Genomic DNA, 20,694 nt, shown 5'->3' with positions numbered 1-20,694 from the left:
CGAATAAAAATCGCAAGCAGTGTCTTCAAGCAGTGAGGACGATTTTGTTGTCCTCTCTTCTTAAAAAGAAAAAAAAAAAGGGGGAAATATTGGGTCCATCCAATCCTGTGATTGCGTAGAGAGGAAAGACAGTTCCACCTCAAGGAGCTGCGGGAATTTCCAGAGCGATTCAAAGTTTACTTCAGGATGTCAGTGTTTCGGAAGCAGTGTGTAAACGTGATTGACACAATGTGATGTCATATTTATTTTTTAACGTGCGGAAATTTCAGACAAAAATTTCGGACTCAGTGTGCAAAGACCTTAAGACTTCTTTTAAGATGGTTTCTGAATTACTTTTTTCTTACTAGGATCTTTAATTTAATTTTAAGAGGAAATGCCAACTTTTCTAAGAATTTTCTTAGAATTTTGTCACTAGGAGGTAAATTTGCACTAAGATTTTTCATGAATATGGGCCCAGATATCTATCCTTTTTCCAAATGAAGCACTTTTTATTCAGGAAATAGTGTTAATGTACTAGCTTTTTTATGTCTTCGTAGCCATATTCTAATGGTAATTGTTTCTCTGGATGTCTGTAAAAATAAATTTGCATGGCACCTCAGTGATAAAACTCATGCATTCAGATGGCAGTTTTATTCACAGAGGAGGAGTGAGTTTTGTGATCTATGAACCCTGCTCACGTGGTCGCATGATTGTCTGTTGTAAATAAAATGTCATTTGTTTGGAATAATATGAATAAATTCATATTTAATTCAATAATAGGAAAATAATATCCTATTTATTATTTGATTATTTAAAACTGTTTAAGAATAGTAAGATATAGACACAAAGTTAGTTGAAATGGATTTCGTCTTGCATTTTATCTCAAAATGATGGATGTCATTTTAAAAATATTTAAATTAGCTAAAAGAAGTTAGGGCAGCCTCTTATTTACTTGAGGTAAACATAAAGCTGCTTGGTTTATATTTTTAATGTGTATAATTGTTAGCTACATAATACATTTTAACATTGTATTGCTGTATTTTTTTCCTCTTTCTCCTTTCCCTGAGGAGGAGTGGTGATAAAATATTTTTCCTGTAAATACTTCCCAGCATTTCAGTAATACTGTAAATATTTAAAATGCATGCAAATTACAGTGAAGTGCAACAGTTATCGTACAGTGTTCTACAGTGGTCAAAAAGGATTCAAACAGTGAATTTTGAATTGATCTCAGACATGTGGATTCGGATGGCAGTTAAATTACCACAGACCTTCAAGTCTGTCAAAAAAACAGCAGGTAATTCGGCCGGAGATTTTTACGTTGGTGGTGGGAGAAAAACACTGACATTCTGGATTCAGACGGCAATAAAATCAGCGACTAGCCCCTGTAAATGTTGAAAATACCTTACGTCCCATTGAGAAACAATTCCCATCCAAATAGGGCTTTTGTGAATAATAAATTGATGAATTTTCTCTCTCCCACAGTTGACGGATGTATAGACTGGTCAGTGGACTTGAAGACGTATCGTGTGTTGGCCGGAGAGCCTCTGAGGGTGAAATGTGCTCTGTTCTACAGCTATATACGCACCAACTATAGCGTCGCCCTGAATGCCAAGCTGCGGCTCATCTGGTACAGGAACAAGGGTGATTCTGAGGAGCCAATCATCTTCTCGGGTCACCGGCTGAGTAAGGAGGGAGATTCCATTTGGTTCCGCTCAGCACAAATGGAGGACAATGGATTTTACACTTGTGTGCTCAGGTGGGTCATTAGCAATTCAAACTTCAAATCAAGTGTGCGCTGAAAAACAGAGAAAAACAGAGCCCAAAGATTTATGTAATCTAAAACTGCACTGGGTCACATCTGTTATTTGTTTACTTAATATAAAAAACAAAACAAAAAACATGAAAATATGTTTTTACCATATAAAACAGAAAGAATATTGGAGTTGTCATGATGGCATTGTCACGGGCAATTTTTTCTCTAAATTTAACACACACTTTTTGTATACCAAATTAAGCATTTGCTTGTGCCTATATACAGTATCTTAAACCCTATTCTATAACTGTTATATTAAGGCCTGATTTTACACAGGGCTTAGATTAAGCCAGGATTAGGCCTTAATTCAATCAGGACATTTAAGTAGCTTTTATAAAAATGCCTTAGGAAAAGAAAAAGAAAAAAAGAAAAGAAAAAAAAAAACATTACTGGTATGTCAGTGCAAATTGCTTTTAGTTGAAATAGTTCAAACATTCATTTTAGTCTGGAACTTGGCTGAAGCTTTGTCTGTGAAATTGGGGGGAATGTGTTATAACTGTATTGTGAGAGTGGCGTCATTGTTTGACAGCATTATAGTATAAGGTTCAATTTCTTTAGGCACATTTTGCTACTGACGTCACTGCACAAACTCCCTGTCATAAAACATTTCCTCACAGCTGTGGTCAGAAATGTAAGAAGCACCCACTGGCCCAATGATGGAATCCAGTGGCGTGGTTGAAGGTATTTTGCGTGGATGTCTTTTTCTTGTGGTTCTTGGAAGTTAATAAAATTTGGTTTCAATTTCATTCTAGCTCTGGGGTTTAATCTGACACTAGTTTCAAATGAATATATATTCAGACTGAGATTTTGCTTCTGTTTTTAATTCATGCATTATTATTTCATTATACTAGGTGGGTGATTCTCACGAAAACTTGGTTTTAAAAATTTCAAACATGAAAATTAAAAAAATGCTTTAATTAACTTTTCTTTTTTTTTTTTCTCCAGACATTAGAAACAAAGTCTGGAGTATTTGTGAACATTAATTTAAAAACATTTACTTACAATTTAAGACCTTTTTGAACACAATTTCCAAAAGTCCTAAAAAATCTCATTACCACAACAGTCTGAAAACATCAACACTATTAGAAAAGCAAATACATTTTCACATTTTTAAAAATGGATTATTAACAGTCATAGAGAGTTATTTGAAATTCTGAAATAATATTTATTTTTAAATGAACAGTTTGTCTCAACAGAATTTGTCTCATTACCGCAACACCTTCCACAATTTACAACCTTTATTGAAACCTGACATATTTTCAAAATGATGTGGCAAATCTGAAAGAACATATTGTATATATTCTGCACATGCATTTAAAAGCAAACTACTATTTTTCCATCCATTAAATAAATATTAAAGAAATACTTGTTGCGGTTATGATATAGGTTACGTAAATAAGGTTGCTGATTTCGGTAATGATAATAATTATGCTAAGAATGAAGTATAGTTTAAAAATATGAACTTTAATGTAGAAAATAAATTGGATAATATTGGCACAATCATGCATTTAAGTTCAATCAGTTTGATTTTGCAGTGCTTCAAAAATATAGGCTTACATAGGCTAAAAATGTGCATTTAGCAATACCACATACACCACCCATTTACCAGATTAGTTTTAAAAAATACTTAAAATTTAAGATAATGGTGGAGTCCACACCAACGATAATGGCAAAGAAAAACAATATTGCTGGAGTCACTTTCGAAACAATTTTCTTCCAGCTGATGAACAACAAACATTGATAATAAAATGTTGATAACATTGAGAACAAAACATATATTCAGACATACCTGGACGCATTGCAGTAATGAGAATTTCAGCTGAAACTATAGTAAAATACAAAAATAATTCTGTTATATGTTGAAATTACTCTTTGTTCAGTGTAGAGAACAATATTGTCTTTATTATGATGTTTTTATATATTACTAAAATGCATGTTTAATATTTAAAGTTATTAGTGCCGTGGTGTTTTAATGGTTTCGTGAGAATTGAAATGTATTCCCATACATTTCAATTGTTTGTTCATTACGGATGCAATGTCACGCCAACCGGGTCGGGGATCTGACGGACACAAAATCTGTTGTAGGGTTCTATACTTAATACCATTAAGTTTGGCTCATAACATTTTCTTGAGGCTGGAGTAAACAAAATGACTTTTGAAAACTGAACAGATTTTAAAAAGCTGGGGGGCAGTTGTGGCCGGTTAGAGAGTCGGACTTGTAACCCGAAGGTCGTGGGTTTGAGTCTCTGTACCGACAGGAAATGTAGCTGGGGGGAATGAATGAACAGCGCTCTCTTCCAATATGTTCATGGTGTGTGTGTGTGCACTTGGATGGGTGAAATGCAGAGCACAAATTCCGAGTATGGGTCACCATACTTGACCTCACGTCATGTCACGTCATACACTTAGTGACTTTGTAAATGGTTACAGAGAGAAAAATTGGGCATCAATGTTGAGGAAGCTACTTTAAAACTGTAGCTTTCAAAGCTACAAGCCACTCATAATTTAAAGTAGTTCAACTACAGACAAGCTGCCCTTCTGTAAAAGTAGTCATCTTCATTACAAGTTTCTAACAAATGTAACTACTTAAAGCAACATTAAAGGGCCATTTTTTTTCTTATTATGCAGTTATCACATTACAAATAACTATGTTTATTTCATTAATGAAATTAGTATATAAGTTTGAATGCATTCTCTATGATTCCCATTACATGCTGTGAGATGCTGAGAAACACAATGCTACATACATACTCAGAAGAAAAGCAAAGCGAAATTCCACTACAGATGGTTCTTTTAATTTATTTGTAGTTTTTAAAAATAAAATAATTACTTTTTTTTTCAACAACAAAACTCTCTGCACAAAGACTCTGATCTAAGAAGTGTTGGGCAATGTGGGTAGGCCTACATCTAGAAAAGCACATTCGTGCTGCTCTTGGTAGATTGCATTGGTCATTATGGAAATGATCCGACTGCATCTGTGTTCTATAATTTGCACATTGTCAGTATATCACGTGCAGAATTTCCACTCCCATCTGTGCTGTTTAGTCTGGCCGAAATGTTTTATTTTCAATAACTTCTGTGTGATAACTTATGATAACTGCTGAATTCATGCTAGCCATAGTCCTAGAACATAGCATTGCTAGTTCATATTCAAAACAAACATAATGATGATGTAGCACTTTGTGTCACTACACTTCTTCTACTTAGTTGAAATGTTACACTTTTTTAAAGTAATGTTGCTACTCTCAAGCTAAAAATGTTGTGTAGTGTATTCCAGCCTTTCACTTTTAATCAATTTAATGCATCCTTGCTGAATAAAAGTATTAATTTATTTAATTTATATATAAGAATATTACTGGCCTCAAACCTATAAAAGTTTTCTATTTCAGATAAATGCTGTTCTTTTGAACTTTCTATTATATTTTTCTGTTGAAATGTTATATTTTTTAAAAGAGTGTTGCTACTCTCAAGCTGAAAATTTGCAGACTACTGTAGCACTGACTGAAATTTTGTTTAGGGCAAAAGTTGTGTAGTGTATTCCAGCCTTTAGTCATCTTAATAAAACATGCAAAGTCATTGATGAACTGTAATTAAATGCTCCCAGATGATGTTCCTCCTGTTCCTTTTATTTGTGGATCTCTGCTCCCAAGTTTGTATATTTGTTGTTTTATTGAGTGGTGTTTGTTCATGGCTTCAGTTTAATCAGGACACTAGCCTTACAGAAAAATGTATGCATAATATGCACTCTACACTGCATACTACTTCCAAAAATAATAAGTAGTACATCATCCCAAACTCCCTAAACCTCCTCATTTTTTGAAGAAAATATCTGAAATGAGAAGCTGAAGATGCAGAAAAAAAAAAAAAAAAAAGTTATAATTCACACCGAGTACCTACGCTTTTGAAAGAGGAAAGATAAAGGAAGACCTTGAGGAAACCTGCTCAGAAAAGATTTCACTCTCACATAGCGACTGAAGGGCAATTGGTGTAAAACATCTAAACAGAGGCAGCTGTGACTGAAAGCACAGGATCTATTTCCTCCAAGGTTCAATGGCTGCAGGATGGTTAATTCTGTGTTTCCATTTCAGGCTCTGCAAACACGTCTGGCAGGGAATAAAATACACAGTGACAAACTACACAGAGTCTTAGACTCAAAACTAAACGTGTTTAAAGGAATTTGCATGTTATCAAATTCCTAAAACAATTGTTCACAATCCATATTTGGTGACAAAAATATTACATTTTTTAACATTAGTTAATGAAATAACAACAATGAACAATAATTGTCCAGCGTTTACTAATCTAGGTTAACGTTCTTTTTTACATTTTAATTTATTGAAAACTGCATTTAAACTCAAACAGGCTATTCATCAGCTGATCAAAAGTTTAAGACCATAGCCTTTAAAAGTTCAAATCTGCACAAAAATATGGCTTTCATGTCATTGTCCATCAGGCAGTCACACTGTCATGATCTTCTGATGGCAAAGGCATCTGTCATTTGTGACACTGTCACACAAAATGCATGTTTTACCGCTCTATTTATTACAATGATTTTATGTATAATAGAGTTTTAATTGGTTTACATGTGTTTTAGTCCATTTTATTCCTCTTAGCATTTTAAGTGTGTATGTCTTTAAGAAATGAATGGTTGGCCTGTCATGTGACCAGTCACATGACAGGAAGCAGGCAAAACATCTGTATAAAGAGAGCAGCATGTCAAACAAACAAAAACTCACTAACAGTCAACAACTCCCCTGGATTGTGAAGTTTCCATTTTGTGGACTTACCTCTCCAGTCACAACCTTACAACCTTTGGATTATCACTACTGTGGACATTTGTATACCGGTGGACACTCACATTGTGACTTTATCAGCACACTAGGATTCTTGGACTGTTTTAGGGTATGGTACTTTGGACTGTATGCTTTTAACAGACTGAGTTTTCCTGGTTTTATTGTGTTGTTTTAAAGTTCCTGTGAATATTGTAAATACACAATTCTTATTTAAACTTATCACTGTATTATGTCTCATTCTTTTAACCACTAGCAAACTCACACAGTAAAATCTGACCCCATTTTAAATCTTGTGACTCAACCGATTTGGCTGATTGTTACACATTGAACATGGCAGGATTGTTGAGCTGCACAAGCAAGGGTTCTCGCAATTCGCCATCACTGCCGAGGTTGGACGCAAGACAGTCATTTAACATTCCTTAAAAGATCCCGAGAGTTATGGGACAAAAAAGTCAAGTGGTAGACCCAAACAAATTTCACCTGCACTGAGGCGGAGGATCCTACGGGCTGTCCGTGAAGACACAGGCTGATCCTCGATCCAAATTAAGGCCCTTACTGATGCTGACTGCAGCCCATTAACCATAAGACGGCATCTGCGACAGAAGGGCTTAAAGAACAAAAAACGTCTTCAAAGGCCATGTCTCCTTCCGCGCCACAGACTTGCTCATTTGGAATTTGCAAGGGAGCCCCAAACATGGGACATTGAAAGGTGGAAAGTTTTTTTTATTCTCTGATGAGAAAAAAAATTAACCTAGACGGTCCTGATGGCTTCCAACATTACTGACATGACAAGGAGATCCCACTGGAGATATTTTCCAGGTGGCACAGTGGAGGAGGCTCCATCATGATCTGGGGTGCTTTTTCTTCAATGGGAAAATGGAGCTTCAGGTTGTGCAGGGGCTTCCAGTGGTGGCTGGCTATGTGGACGTGTTGCAGTGGGCATCCATCTTGACTGAGGGCCCTCGTCTGTGCGGTAATGACTGGGTCTTTCAACAGGACAATGCTGCAGTTCACAACGGCCGCCTGACGAAGGACTTCTTCCAGGAGAAAAATGTCGCTCTTTTGGATCATCCTGCATGTTCCCCTGATCTAAATCCCATTGAGAAAGTTTGGGGATGGATGGCCAGGGAAATTTACAAAAACAGATGTCAGCTCCAGACTGTGGATGCCCTTCGTGAAGCCATCTTCACCACTTGGAGCAACGTTCCCACCAGCCTCCTGGAAACAGTCGCATCAAGCATGCCGAAACTAGTGTTCGAAGTGATCAACAAGAACAGTGGGGCTACTCACTATGGAGTCCTGAATGGACACTAAATAATAACTTCTTTTTGTTTCATGACTAGCTGAATGGACACTAAATAATAACTTCTTTTCGTTTCAAGATGAATTCTATAAGCAAATTAAAGGTACAGCTATGGGTGCTTGTTTTGCCCCAAATTATGCAAATTTGTTTTTAGGATTTTGGGAAAAGCAATGTGTATTTTCTAATTCAAATGTGGTGGGGGAGATATATAGATAATATTTTTCTTATATGGACTGGTTCAGAGGCAGATTTATTAGCGTTTCACTCATATTTGAATAATACTAATGAGAATTTGAAAGTGAGTCTTGATTTTTCTTACACTGAGATAAATTTCTTGAATTTAAAATTTTTTAAAGAAAGTAATGGTGCATTACATACTACTATTTTTAGGAAAGAAACTGATAGAAATACTATTCTAAGAGCAGACAGCTTTACCCCTCTTGGTTGACTGATAATATACCCTTTGGACAGTTTCAGAGATTAAAAATAATTTGTGACAGGGAAGATGATTTCACTTTTAGGGCTCAAGAAATGACTCAAAGATTTCAGGAACGAGGGTATAAAAACAGTGTGATTAAAAAAGCATTTGTTAAAGCAAAAAATATCAATAGAGATGAGTTACTAGAACAAAAACACAGACCACAAGATCCTGATAATTCTGTTTATTTCGTTACACAGTATAGTACAGAAGTGAATAGAATTAAGAAAATTATAAAAAGTAATTGGGATATTGTTATGAGTGATCCTCATCTCAGGGAAGTTATGCCTAAGTCTCCTTCTATTGTCTTTTGAAAAGCACCTACAATTAGAGATAAATTGGTGAGAAGTCACCTCCCATCTAAGAAATCTAATTCTTGGTTATGTCCGAGTGCAGGAAATCACAGATGCGGCAATTGTAATTACTGTGATAATATGGTTAAGACAAACATGTTTAAAGATGTAACTTCAGGTCTTGAATTTAAAGTAAAATCATTTATTTGTTGTAATACCTCATTTGTGGTGTATCGATTGGAGTGCCCATGTGGTTGCTTTTATATAGGGATGACTACCAGGAAATTAAAAATTAGATTAGCAGAACATAAAAATGCTATTCGAGTCTGTAATCCTTTATATCCGATGGCTCTTCATTATAAGGAGAAAAATCATGGCAGCCTAAGTACTTTGAAGATAATTGGCATAGAACATGTTCCTAGGTCAATAAGAGGAGGTGATTGAGTTAATAAGCTTCTACAAAGAGAGTCTTTCTGGATTTATACGTTAAAGCAACTAAATTTCCAGGTTTAAATGGGGAATTAGACTTTGTACCGTTTTGTAACAATATGTTTGAATGATCTTTTGTATTTTAGAAATAAAAGTTATAATGTTACTTGATTTGTGACACCATTAGTACTGTGATACTTATGGGATTTTTTTTCTCTTCTCTCCTCTCTCTTTTTCATTTCATTTATGGTGTATACAGTGTTTGATATAAAATGATATGTAATCTTCAAAAAATAAATTCACTCCTGTTTCCCTGAAGTAGCATAACCAGGTGATTGTTATTAGACTAATTAACTGCTACTCAAGATGAACTTTCAATGTGTTTGCTGTTCACACCCTGACGAAGGCAATAGCCGCAACGCGTAGGTGTGCAGCTTGTGGGTATCACCTGTTTTTAAGTAACAGCCAAGATGAAATAAAGGCTTTTTAACATTACTTTTCGTTTGATTCGAGTGCCTTGGATTACCTACTATTACAAGTAAAAAATTTTCCCTCGTATCCAAAGAGCACCGAGATTGAATTCACACCCCGTGCAGCACATCTCTTGCATTATGGAGTCCTTTTTGACACTTTTAGTTCTATTGTGGTTTTTTTGATCAGCTGATGAACAGTCTGTTTGAGTTTAAATGCAGTTTTCAATAAATTGCCTACTCTCTATTTTTTGTCTCTTGCTCCTGTTTCTTCTTTTGGCATTTTGAAGCAGAACTTACAAACTGGTTATGATCCAGCAGCGTGAAATGTGAATGGTTATAATGTTTCTCCCTGTAGCATATGCACACTTATCAGGACAGTCAATAAAATCTGGAATCTTCAGAATCCTTTTAGCATGATGGACTGTGTTGTAAATCTCACATCAGCACCGGCCGGTCCAGAAAAAGACACTTTGACACGTTTGTTACTCTGTCAGAAATTAAACAGAGGGCCCATTTCCTAGCTCTTGGGACATCAAAGGGCCCCTCATGTGGACTAAGTGCCAGATCACATTCCAACACACACCACACACACACACAAAAACACACAAACATGCTTAGAGATTGTATGTACAGCTATTCTTAAAATATGACTGTGCCAAAATGTACCCGTCATGTATGTCAAGTGTATGTATGTTTCTTAGTGTTTAGACTTAGTTTAAATGACTGTATTTGTGCTAGTGTTAGTTTTAATGATGGAATTTTGTCTGTAAACCATAACTTCTTTTACATGCTTTTCTTATGTGTCAAGTTTGGATTCGTTTTAAAGCTCTTTGCACGTCTCTCCCGGACGTCACGGCGACCGCGCTGCCATCGCGCTCATCTTTCCGGACCACCATCTTCCAGCAAAACCAACTTTCAAGTCCTCAGTTCAAACCTTCCCGCGGAGACGGGAGAAGCCAACAAACTGCACCAGCGCTAAACCGAACTCGACACGCAAAACTGATGCAAGTAACCGTTTCTCTATTAGATAATGATAATTTCTATTAGAAATTTCTGTGCTGGCTTTCAAGGACTTTTAGTAGGTTTTTGCTACTAGCTTTCTCTCTTTCACTTTCTTTACTTTCACTCTTGTATATATGTGTATATTCTGTATTTAGACGTATAACCTCTGTAGTAGTAGTTTTCATATATTAAAGGTACCCTCGAATGAAAAATTGAATTTATCTTGGCATAGTTAAATAACAAGAGTTCAGTACATGGAAATGACATACAGTGAGTCTCAAACTCCATTGTTTCCTCCTCCTTATATAAATCTCATTTGTTTAAAAGACCTCCGAAGAACAGGCGAATCTCAACATAACACAGACTGTTACGTAACAGTCGGGGTGTACGCCCCCAATATTTGCATATGCCAGCCCACGTTTCCAACATTATAAAAGACATTAGACAAGGGCAGCCAGTATTAACGTCTGGATGTGCACAACCAAATCATCAGACTAGGTAAGCAAGCAAGAACAATAGCGAAAAATGGCAGATGGAGCAATAATAACTGACACGATCCATGATAACATGATATTTTTAGTGATATTTGTAAACTGTCTTTCTAAATGTTTCGTTAGCATGTTGCTAATGTACTGTTAAATGTGGTTAAAGTTACCATCGGTTATTACTGTATTCACGGAGACAAGAGAGCCGTCGCTATTTTCATTTTTAAACACTTGCAGTCTGTATAATGCATAAACACAGCTTCATTCTTTATAAATCTCTCCAACAGCGTAGCATTACCCGTTAGCCACGGAGCACTATCAAACTCATTCAAAATCAGAAGTAAACAATATAACAGTATACAGTACTCACATAATCCGACGCATGCATGCCGCATGCATGACTAACACTTTGTAAAGATCCATTTTGAGGGTTATATTAGCTGTGTAAACTTTGTTAAGGCACTGTTCAAGGCAAGCGCGAGCTCTGTGGGCGGAGAGCACGGGATTTAAAGGGGCCGCAGCATAAAATCGGCGCGTCAAAATAGGCAGTTAAAAAAATTAATAAAAAAAAATCTATGGGGTATTTTGAGCTGAAACTTCACAGACACATTCAGGGGACACCTTAGACTTATATATTACATCTTTTAAAAACATAATCTAGGGCACCTTTAAAGACATTGTATCCATTGTTCTCGATTGTTCTGCTGCTCATTCAACAAAAAAACAGGTCACTTTAACGTTTCGATCCTTTCCTTGCGGTACGTTTGGATGCTAGAATAAGTCTTTCTCGTGGCCAGAGAAAAAACCTTCCTTTTATAATATTCTATGAGGAGCTACCGGTTTGCTGGACAGACTGATAGTTTCTCTAAATAATTATTAAACCAGAACTAATCATATATGTAATTGATTATAATTCGTTGTAATTAATTCACAATATATGTTTAATTCCCCCTTGGGTTGGTATATGCATCATAATTAATTATAAAGCTTTATGATTTATTATATTCATACATCCAACCCATGAATTGATTAATAACTGTACAGAATTGCTACAGATAGATAATTTGGTGGAGTAACGCGGCAACGTTTTAAACTTGGTTTTGGTGGACGAGCAATCTAGAATAAATTTGTGTGTGATGTAATGTGTATGCGCGCTTTATTCAGTGAGACAAGACGCACACGTCCTCACTTTGAAGAAACGTTAACAAGCTGCTATTTGTGTCTAAAACACTGTAGTCAGTTGTTGACCGTAAAATAAACTGCAGTCCATTAATATTCAAACTCGTATCTGCAAAAGTTTGACAATTTTTTGCAATACAGTTAAATATTAATTTCCGCTTGAATAAAACGAATTGAATCGTATTCAGCGTGTTTTGTAAAGACATTTTTGGGACGAGATTCTCCCTTATCTCTCAGAAGGCCTTATATTCGTACCGTATTAAATTTGAATTACTGTGTCCAATAATTTAAAATAGCGTGTCTGCTCCTTGGTGACGTCATTGGCGCAGCTATCCAATCACGTGACCGTTATGTAATCATCTGATTTATCGATTGATGTGTAAAGAATTGGGAGCCATTCACGCCCTGATCCAGCGTGAATCGTAACAGCAGCGAATTATCCTGCAAAGTTACATATTTGTGCACTAAAGTTTGCATATTAGTAGCCTCCAGTGAACTGGTACCCAAGGAATCCGTCGAGATTCTAAAGTTTGTACCCATGAGTAAAGGTTGCATAATAGTGTCCAGTAAACTGGCACCAAAGAATCACAGAGATTCTAAAAGTTTGTATCCGTGATAAGTGCAGTTAAATCAGCCGTAAACGCTAATTTAAAACATCACGAGTGAAGAAGGTGGATGCAGTAACTCTGACCAGACGCCAGAGGGCAGTCTGTTCAGGTGTGTGGCACCCCTCCTTACTTTATTGTTGTGTGGACTCATTAATGCCATCGCGTGGACGTTCTGGGTAGCTCTGCTTTCCACACTTTGAACTGAATTTCCCCGTGACTACTTCAATGTTGCTGTTATAAGTGTTTGTTGATGGTTATGCTTTTCAGTCGCTTTTGGAATGTGGTTTACTGATTTACAATTGATTTAAATACGTTTCGATTTTTAATTTAAATCAAGTTTCCCTTCCAACAAGAGATTTCACTTTCTGAAAGTGCTCCCCCTAGTGGACACTCCCAGATAAGTCAATTCCCTTCCCTCTGTGTGTTTTCCTTTTCCTTATTTCTTATCCTGTGTTCATAGATTTACTCTATTCTATTGTATTTTAGTTTATTCTACTTCATCTATTCCATTTGTGTCTTTTTTCTCGCTTTCTCTCTTGAGTTATTTCTATTTTTATTTTTACTTTGGAAATTCTTTCCTTTTCATTACTTACTGTTTTATTTTATCCGCTCCTAGCTCTGTGTCCTGTTTGTTATTGGCTGGCAATAACATTCACACACTCAAGCCTCCCTTATTTTATACACTTATTTTAAATTTAATTAAATAATTTTAAATTTCAATTAAATGTTAAGTAGTGTCAATCAGTTGGCATTTTGCTCATCAAGAAGCAATTCCCTTTAGGGAAATTCACAAATAGGGAAGGCTTTCTGCTTTCTTTTTCCATCCTGTTATTCTATGCACTTATTGAAATTTAATTGAACAAGGTTTAATTCAAATTTGGATCAAGTGCCTCCGAATTATTTATTTTTTATTTTTTATTTTATTTTATTTTTTTACTTTTCTCCTTTCTCTTTTTTTTTTTGTTTTTGCTTTACCCCTTTTGTTTATTTCTGTCCTAGTTTAGCTAGTTCAGTGTGACTGTCATTTTAGACTCCTTTCTTTTGTCCTACACACTTGATTATTTAAATTTAGTTTAAACAAGATTTAAATTGAGATTTAAATTTACAATTAAGCTGTGTTTGCGTGACCATTTGTATATTTGCAGAATAGGACCTCTCTAGTGCTCGGTGGTGAGTTGACTGTTGTTCCAGTGAGTTCCAGTGAGCGGAGTAAACCGGCCTGGCGGATCCAAGTACTGGCTGCGTGTGAGTCGTGGACATCTCTGACCTGGTATCACCTGCAACACGCAGGGGCGTCAGCAGGTTGGGTGTGTCGGGTTCAGTGAGGCAACGAGCCCAGGTTGACAACACAGGCAATTTTGTTTAATTTCCCTGTTCAGGCTTCTGTACAACAGAACCACCCATTCGGAGTAACCGCTCGTCAAGTGGACAGACTCTGGGTTCAGGGAAAACTCAATTTTGACCAGTCAACTTGGCCGTTGGCGAAAACACCTAGCCCGATCACGCAATTGTGCTAAAAGTCCCTGTTTGAGAGGTTGCAGCGTGGTGCAAGAGGGACAGGGTGCCCACGGACACTGCAGTCGAGTGCTGGAACGTCTAGGAAAGGCTGCCCTGCCATTGAGTTCTTACCTGAACACTCACGATTCACCCCAAGCCTAGATTAATGACATACAGTCCCTTCACTTAGTGAAACCACAGGACATTTGATATTCTCCAATCAAAAGTGTTGGCCAACTCTTTTACTCTTAAGCCATACCATCCCTCTAGGTTTTATGACGCAACAGTGCCTTTGCCTAGCTCCATCATAAACCCCGCTGTGATAGGAAGTTTAAGTTTCACTTCTCCCCTCTAGCCCTTCGTGTTTTATTTTATTGCTATTCTATTTTATTCCTTTTTATTTGTTTACTGTTCTATTTCATTTAATTGCATCCATCCTATTCTGTTCTGTTTGCTTTTCTGCTGTATTTGTTTCTTTCAGTTCACGTAAAGTCAGAGCCTGTGAGAGCCATCACGGAAAACTGAATAATAGATAGACAACCGAGCAGCGAGAGTCATCAAAGGACTCTTAGAGCTACCGCCTGTCAAAATCTTTATTTAAATCCGGCACTCACCCACACAAATTGACCCACGTGGTCCCTTTTGGCTATCGACAAAGTCTAGCCTACATTCCACTAACTGTCTGCACCAGTTAACTGGAATCAAATACAAGAATTATATAATCATGTATTATCATAATTCGTTAGCCCTGCGCGTGCTTGCATTGGTTCTGTTTGTGCTGTCTTTCTCTCGCCAACAGCAAGCCAACGTGTTCAGACCATCCCGCTCCGGCACCCACAGGGACCGACTCGAGACCTGGTTGGACGCCCTGACCAGCACGTTCCTGCCCAACGCCGCTGTGGATCCCCAGCACCTGAGCAACGAGCAGCTGGACGACAACCTGAATCGACTGATGGCCCACGGTCTGACGCAGAGCTACAGCTACAAAAAATGGGTGAAAATCATCCGAGTCCTCACCCACAACCTCATGGCCCAGGCCGAGGATGCCCGGAGGAATTAGGCCCAGACTCGACATCGCCGCGATCGACGACTCATCGAGACCCAGGACCGGCATGGGACAGCAGATGAATCCAAACCTGAGCTACAGGAGGAGCTGCAAAGACTTCAAAAAGCCCTTGCAGCGCTCCACTTGGAGGTGGAGCGTAGAGAACTGTTGAAAAGGGAATCCAGAAAAGAACTAACTGGAAAACTCCAACCCGGCGAAGCTCTCCTAACCAAAGCAGAGACTGAGCTGAAATAAAGACACGCTGAAGCCAGGGCCTGTGAAAGTCATCTCAAACAGGCCCAGAAAGACGTCATTGCTCTGAAACCACAAAGAGACTATTTAAAAGATGAACTTGATACTCGTTACAGAGAACTGAAAAGTGGCATTGAAAGGGAAACACACGTCACAGAGTGTCCCCTAACCAGTCAAGAATCCCTAGCTCCAAATGGGGTTAAAAGCCCACTGCCCAAGACATCCAGCGTCCAAGAACCTTTTCCAGTAGCTGTCAAATCCAACTGCCAGCAACTGCAACAGGCTTTTACCCAAAAGCTTTCTGACCCTGCATCAGATCAAAGGCTCCCTGCCGCTACGAACCTTAAACGGGGCAGACTGAAAAACCCACAAGCTTGCTACAGCCGAATACAAAGGGCCTACTTCGGAGCACGTAACCAGCCAGCAATGGAGGAAGATTTCATCTTTAAAACTCTGTTTCTCCGAGAGCTGCACCCTGCGGTGAGGGATCATCTGGCAGCCTTGGCCTGCTCACGCAGCATGTCTACTCAGCAGCTGCGAGACTTGGTTGACGAAGCACACGCCAAGCAGAGCACTGTGTCTGAAAAGACTGTAAGAAATCAAACCAGTTATCCAGTCTCTGATCACTGCCCAGAAACCTGCCTTTACCTTTTTGAAAGACTGAGAAATTAAGCTGAAAGACAAAATCAGACTCTCAAATCACAAAGATGCGAGCTAAATGCACAGCCGAAATGAGGTCCACCTTGAACACACCGCTCCCATGCACCACACAATTGGTCCAATGAGCTTGGTACCTCTGATGTGCAGAACAGAGAGGGACACATTTCCCTGTTTCATCCGCAAAGACCTGCACGACTGCTTTGAGCCCTCATTGAACTCCAGACAGCTGAAAATCTGGGCTCAAGTGTGTGAACTTCTGCCTTTCCAGTCACCCAGACCACCTGAGCCAGACGGTCAGGTCACAGAGGTCACGGAAAACCTCGCAGCTAGCCACGGGAACCCCGTCTCAGGGCAAAGTTCAAGTTCACTACCCTGCACACTTCAACTCACCATAGGCTTTAACTCCTTCTGCTCCAAGGTCATCACAGACTCACAGCTGAATTGTGTGACTACAACAGACATTATTCGCACACTGTGGGCAGACAACTCAGCCTTCAGCCACACGCTGTTAAGTGCTCTCAGCGAAGGAACACCGCACCTCCCATTTGCCAACAAGCACACACGCTTCCCATTGGACTTTCGTCTGCCAACCATGACAATTGCCAAGGACATCTGCGTTTCGAACTTGAAATGGAATGACCTGCATCTAACCCATCACTTCCTGGACTTTCCAGACCTCCTGACACACTCTAGAGCTCATAGAGACATTGCTAATGAGTTGGTGTGGGCCCCAATGACTGTACAGCCCCCTGTTGTCCCTGTCAACACCGCAAACTTCCTGTCAGGCCAGACCATCCAAGAGGTCTGCATCCTGGTCCACATACAGGAAACTGTAGTACCACCTTACACCAAAGGGGGTGCTGTTTGGCTCCACATACAGTAAACTGTAGTACCACCGTACACCAAAGGGTGTGCTGTTTGGTTCCACATACAATGTGGCCAAACCCTAAACCACACGCTGAGCTCCCTCACACTTTCACCTGAAGGAGTGGAATGTGAACTCTCTCTAAAAGCCAGACCTCTTACTGAAGTGTCATCCTGTGTAGTTCACAGTTGGCTCAACAACTGCATGGCCACAGACACCAGCAATCCCAAAGCCTATCAGCTGGGATGGATATTGAACCACAACTTCCATGACTATGAACTCAGTTTAACAGTCATCGGCTCAATACCAGATGCAAGGGTCCCAGAAGGAAGCTTGGACAACACAATTTCACAGCATCCTTCAACAGCATCTCCATCACTTCCATCAAACTGGTACCCACAGAACAGGTGCGCAGAACGGAGCTGATGGAGGACCAACACCTTGCTGTACCCACAGTCGCTAACCAGCCTGCCTGTGAAACCCAGGAAAGCGCTGCACCTCTGATAGCCAATCTGACAGCTGACACCACAACGGAGCAGCCATTCCCAAGGTTTGAGTCTAAAGGCCAACAAATTCTGAAAGGTGCAAATGCCCTAAAGAATGATGCAGACTGTCAAAAACTCCGACAGGTCTTGAACAAATTCAAAGTGACATTTGCCAAAGACTTTTTAGATGGTGGTCTCACTAAACTTCACACGGTGTACATGGCAACACACCCAAATGCTCCTCCCACCTTCGTCAGGCAGTATAAAAGTCACATCACCTCACATGAACCAGTGCAGGAAACTATTTGTTTCATGGAAGGAAAAGGTGTTAGCTGCCCATGCAACAGCACCTATCCCACCCCCATCTGGCCCGTTGTCAAAACAGATGGCAAGTGGCGACACACCATCAACTTCAGGAAGTCGAATCAGCAAGGGCCACTGTCATGACATGCCAGAAACCACAGGTCTGCACGGGGCGATGGCTTAACTGCCTGCCAAGACTGCTCTGAAAACACGCCAGCTTCGACACTTGAGATAAAGGTACCTCAACAACAGCAACCAACCTGTCACAGGTACCTCAAAGAGAATGCGTGCCAAGGAATGCCCACGGCCTACGTCGATGGACATTTCTACATCCATGAGGACATCCTACAGGCAAGTGCAGGGGTACGATGGTTAAGCAACCAACCCTGTCAACCACAGAAGTTCAGGTGGGGTCCCCAGTCATGTCAGTATGTTGAAGCAGCAGCTACCCTCATAACCCTTCAAGTCTCCTCAGCCCATAACATCAGAGAACTCATGTGCACAGACTCACACTATGCCAGACCTCGTTTTACATGCCATATTCTGGGCTGGAAACAAACTGGTTTCAAGACTGAATGCAACAAGCCGGTGAAACATTAACACTTGTTCCAGACACGTGATGACATCACCCAAACACATGATACGATCATGTACTGGGAAAAGGTGAAAAGGCACTCAAAACAACCAGGGAGTGGCAAAGGCGTGAATGACCAAACTAATGCCCTTGCCAAGACTGGCACACTGCATAACAATCTATGGTCACCCCCACCCCAGTCACCCACCCTTAGTGTGGCAGCAACAACCCGCAGCCAGCGTACTGTTCCTGCAACATCTCCCACCCTACTGCCACTGCCACTGACAACCAAAATCTCCAACACTTTCATACGAACTGTATTGCACCTCCACCTCCACACACCATGTGCCAAACACCATGGTAACAGAACCACGGATGAGACATTAAAACAAGTAGCGTACTGGCCCAGCATGCAGCAAGATGTGGCAGAGTATGTCAGAGGATGTCAAGTTTGCTGTCAACGCCAACCTGCAAACCCAAACCAGAGAACCCCACTGCACTGCAGAGGAGTCACGTTTCCAGAGTCAGTCAACCAGAAAGACTGGAATGTAAAACTTCCTCTTAGGTTCATGGCCACCATGGACACCATGCAGGAGTCAACTTGGATGTCCCCCGCTGAACTAATGACGGCACGGCAGGTGACGCTGCCGTTGCACCTGTCCCAACCAGGAGACCCCAGCATCACAGCCTACTACACTCATCAGCACCTCGACAAGCTCCGCCCACAGCTGAGGAAACAACTCGCAACACAGAGTCAAACCCTGCAAACCATCGGAAAATCCTTGAAAGGTATTGTGGTGGTTCTACCAACTCACGGCTTCCTGCTAAAGAGAATGCCTGACTCAATGAAGCAACTGCTTACAGCCTCCCAAAATGAATGTGTTGCTCCACATCAACCGGTTGTAGCTCTGATAATAGACCTGCTGCGAGAAGTTAGCTTCTCTATGGAGAGCGTGGCTATGAATTGGATTCCTCAGTACCCCATACAAACTGTGCTGGACTTTGCTACTGGCAGACCCACCAAGACTGTTCCAGCCCACCTCGCCGACTCTGTCATCCTACTGCGTGCCAAACCTGAGCAGAATGAGGTGGCTGTCCTTCTCAATCCATCCATCGGTGAACCAGATAACATCTACAGACCCAAAGACAAGGTCAGTGTCAGGTGGTGGCAAGGTAACACCCATACCAAGATATACACCTCAGATGTGGTAGCCTACCACGACAGCAACCCACGGCTGTACTTGGCTCCCCACTTGTGCAGGTGTAGTTTCACCAAAGACATTCCTTACCTCTGCCCTAACAAGCTTTTCCTCAGAGACCACACCGAAGGAATCTGCTGGTTGCAGTCCATGATCAGCGACACACGCTGCCCTGCCGAGGCCAAGCCTCACACCCAAGTCATCGGAACACAAGCCGAGGTTGTGGGCGATCGACGGCTCGTCCATACCCCCACTCACACTGCCACCCTAACCCACAATCAGCACAACACTTCTACTCATGTCAGCCTGCCCAATCCAATTATGTGGATCCAGATGCCCCTGGGTTCCATCCTTCACCGCAACAATCTGGCAGTGTACTGTCTCTCAAGCAAAGAGGACCAGTCAGAACTGGAAATCCCATCCATCTCCAGGAATCACCATCACACCTTAGATCCAGAACTGGAACTGAGGATTGAGAAAGGGGGGTCCCAGCTAATTGACATTACTCCCGTCGATACAGCCCTCCGAGCACTCTCCCGACTGCCTGTCCTGACCAGCTCACCTATAGCCCAGGCTTGGACTGTTGCCGACACAGCCCTTTGCCTCTCCATGGCAATCGATTGCGCACTCACCCTGGGCCTGGCCTCCGCCCTAGTCAAAAGGATGAAAGGGATGCAAGAGTCCATGGACAAGTGCCTAGCTGCCCTTCCTCAAGGCTTCAAGAGGAGACAGAGGAGAGGAGGTGTCAAGTCAGAGAATCTGCCCAGCCTCATCGAGATGGACAGAGGACCAGTAGGAACCACCTGCTGCTTGACCATCCTGATCCATGTGCATCCAACTTTGTTACCGTCCCACGAAGTCCACACAAGAACTTCATTGGCCGAAGGGGGGAGCTGTAGCATATGCACACTTATCAGGACAGTCAATAAAATCTGGAATCTTCAGAATGCTTTTAGCATGATGGACTGTGTTGTAAATC

The 20,694-nt window shown here is 40.4% G+C and overlaps 1 protein-coding gene across 1 annotated transcript in view; it reads left to right on the top strand.

Annotated features, from left to right (window-relative positions):
- LOC125243904 (X-linked interleukin-1 receptor accessory protein-like 2) overlaps window positions 1–20,694 on the top strand; it is a 567,738-nt gene that overhangs the window by 490,834 nt on the left and 56,210 nt on the right. The window contains exon 2 of the mRNA XM_048153770.1: window positions 1,462–1,735. Coding sequence (XP_048009727.1) covers window positions 1,462–1,735 — 274 coding nt within the window. The remainder of the gene's footprint in view (window positions 1–1,461; window positions 1,736–20,694) is intronic.

This window comes from Megalobrama amblycephala, linkage group LG13 (assembly GCF_018812025.1).
Source record: "Megalobrama amblycephala isolate DHTTF-2021 linkage group LG13, ASM1881202v1, whole genome shotgun sequence".
Taxonomy (NCBI): Eukaryota; Metazoa; Chordata; class Actinopteri; order Cypriniformes; family Xenocyprididae; genus Megalobrama; species Megalobrama amblycephala.
This window is presented reverse-complemented; position numbering and strand designations above follow the sequence as displayed.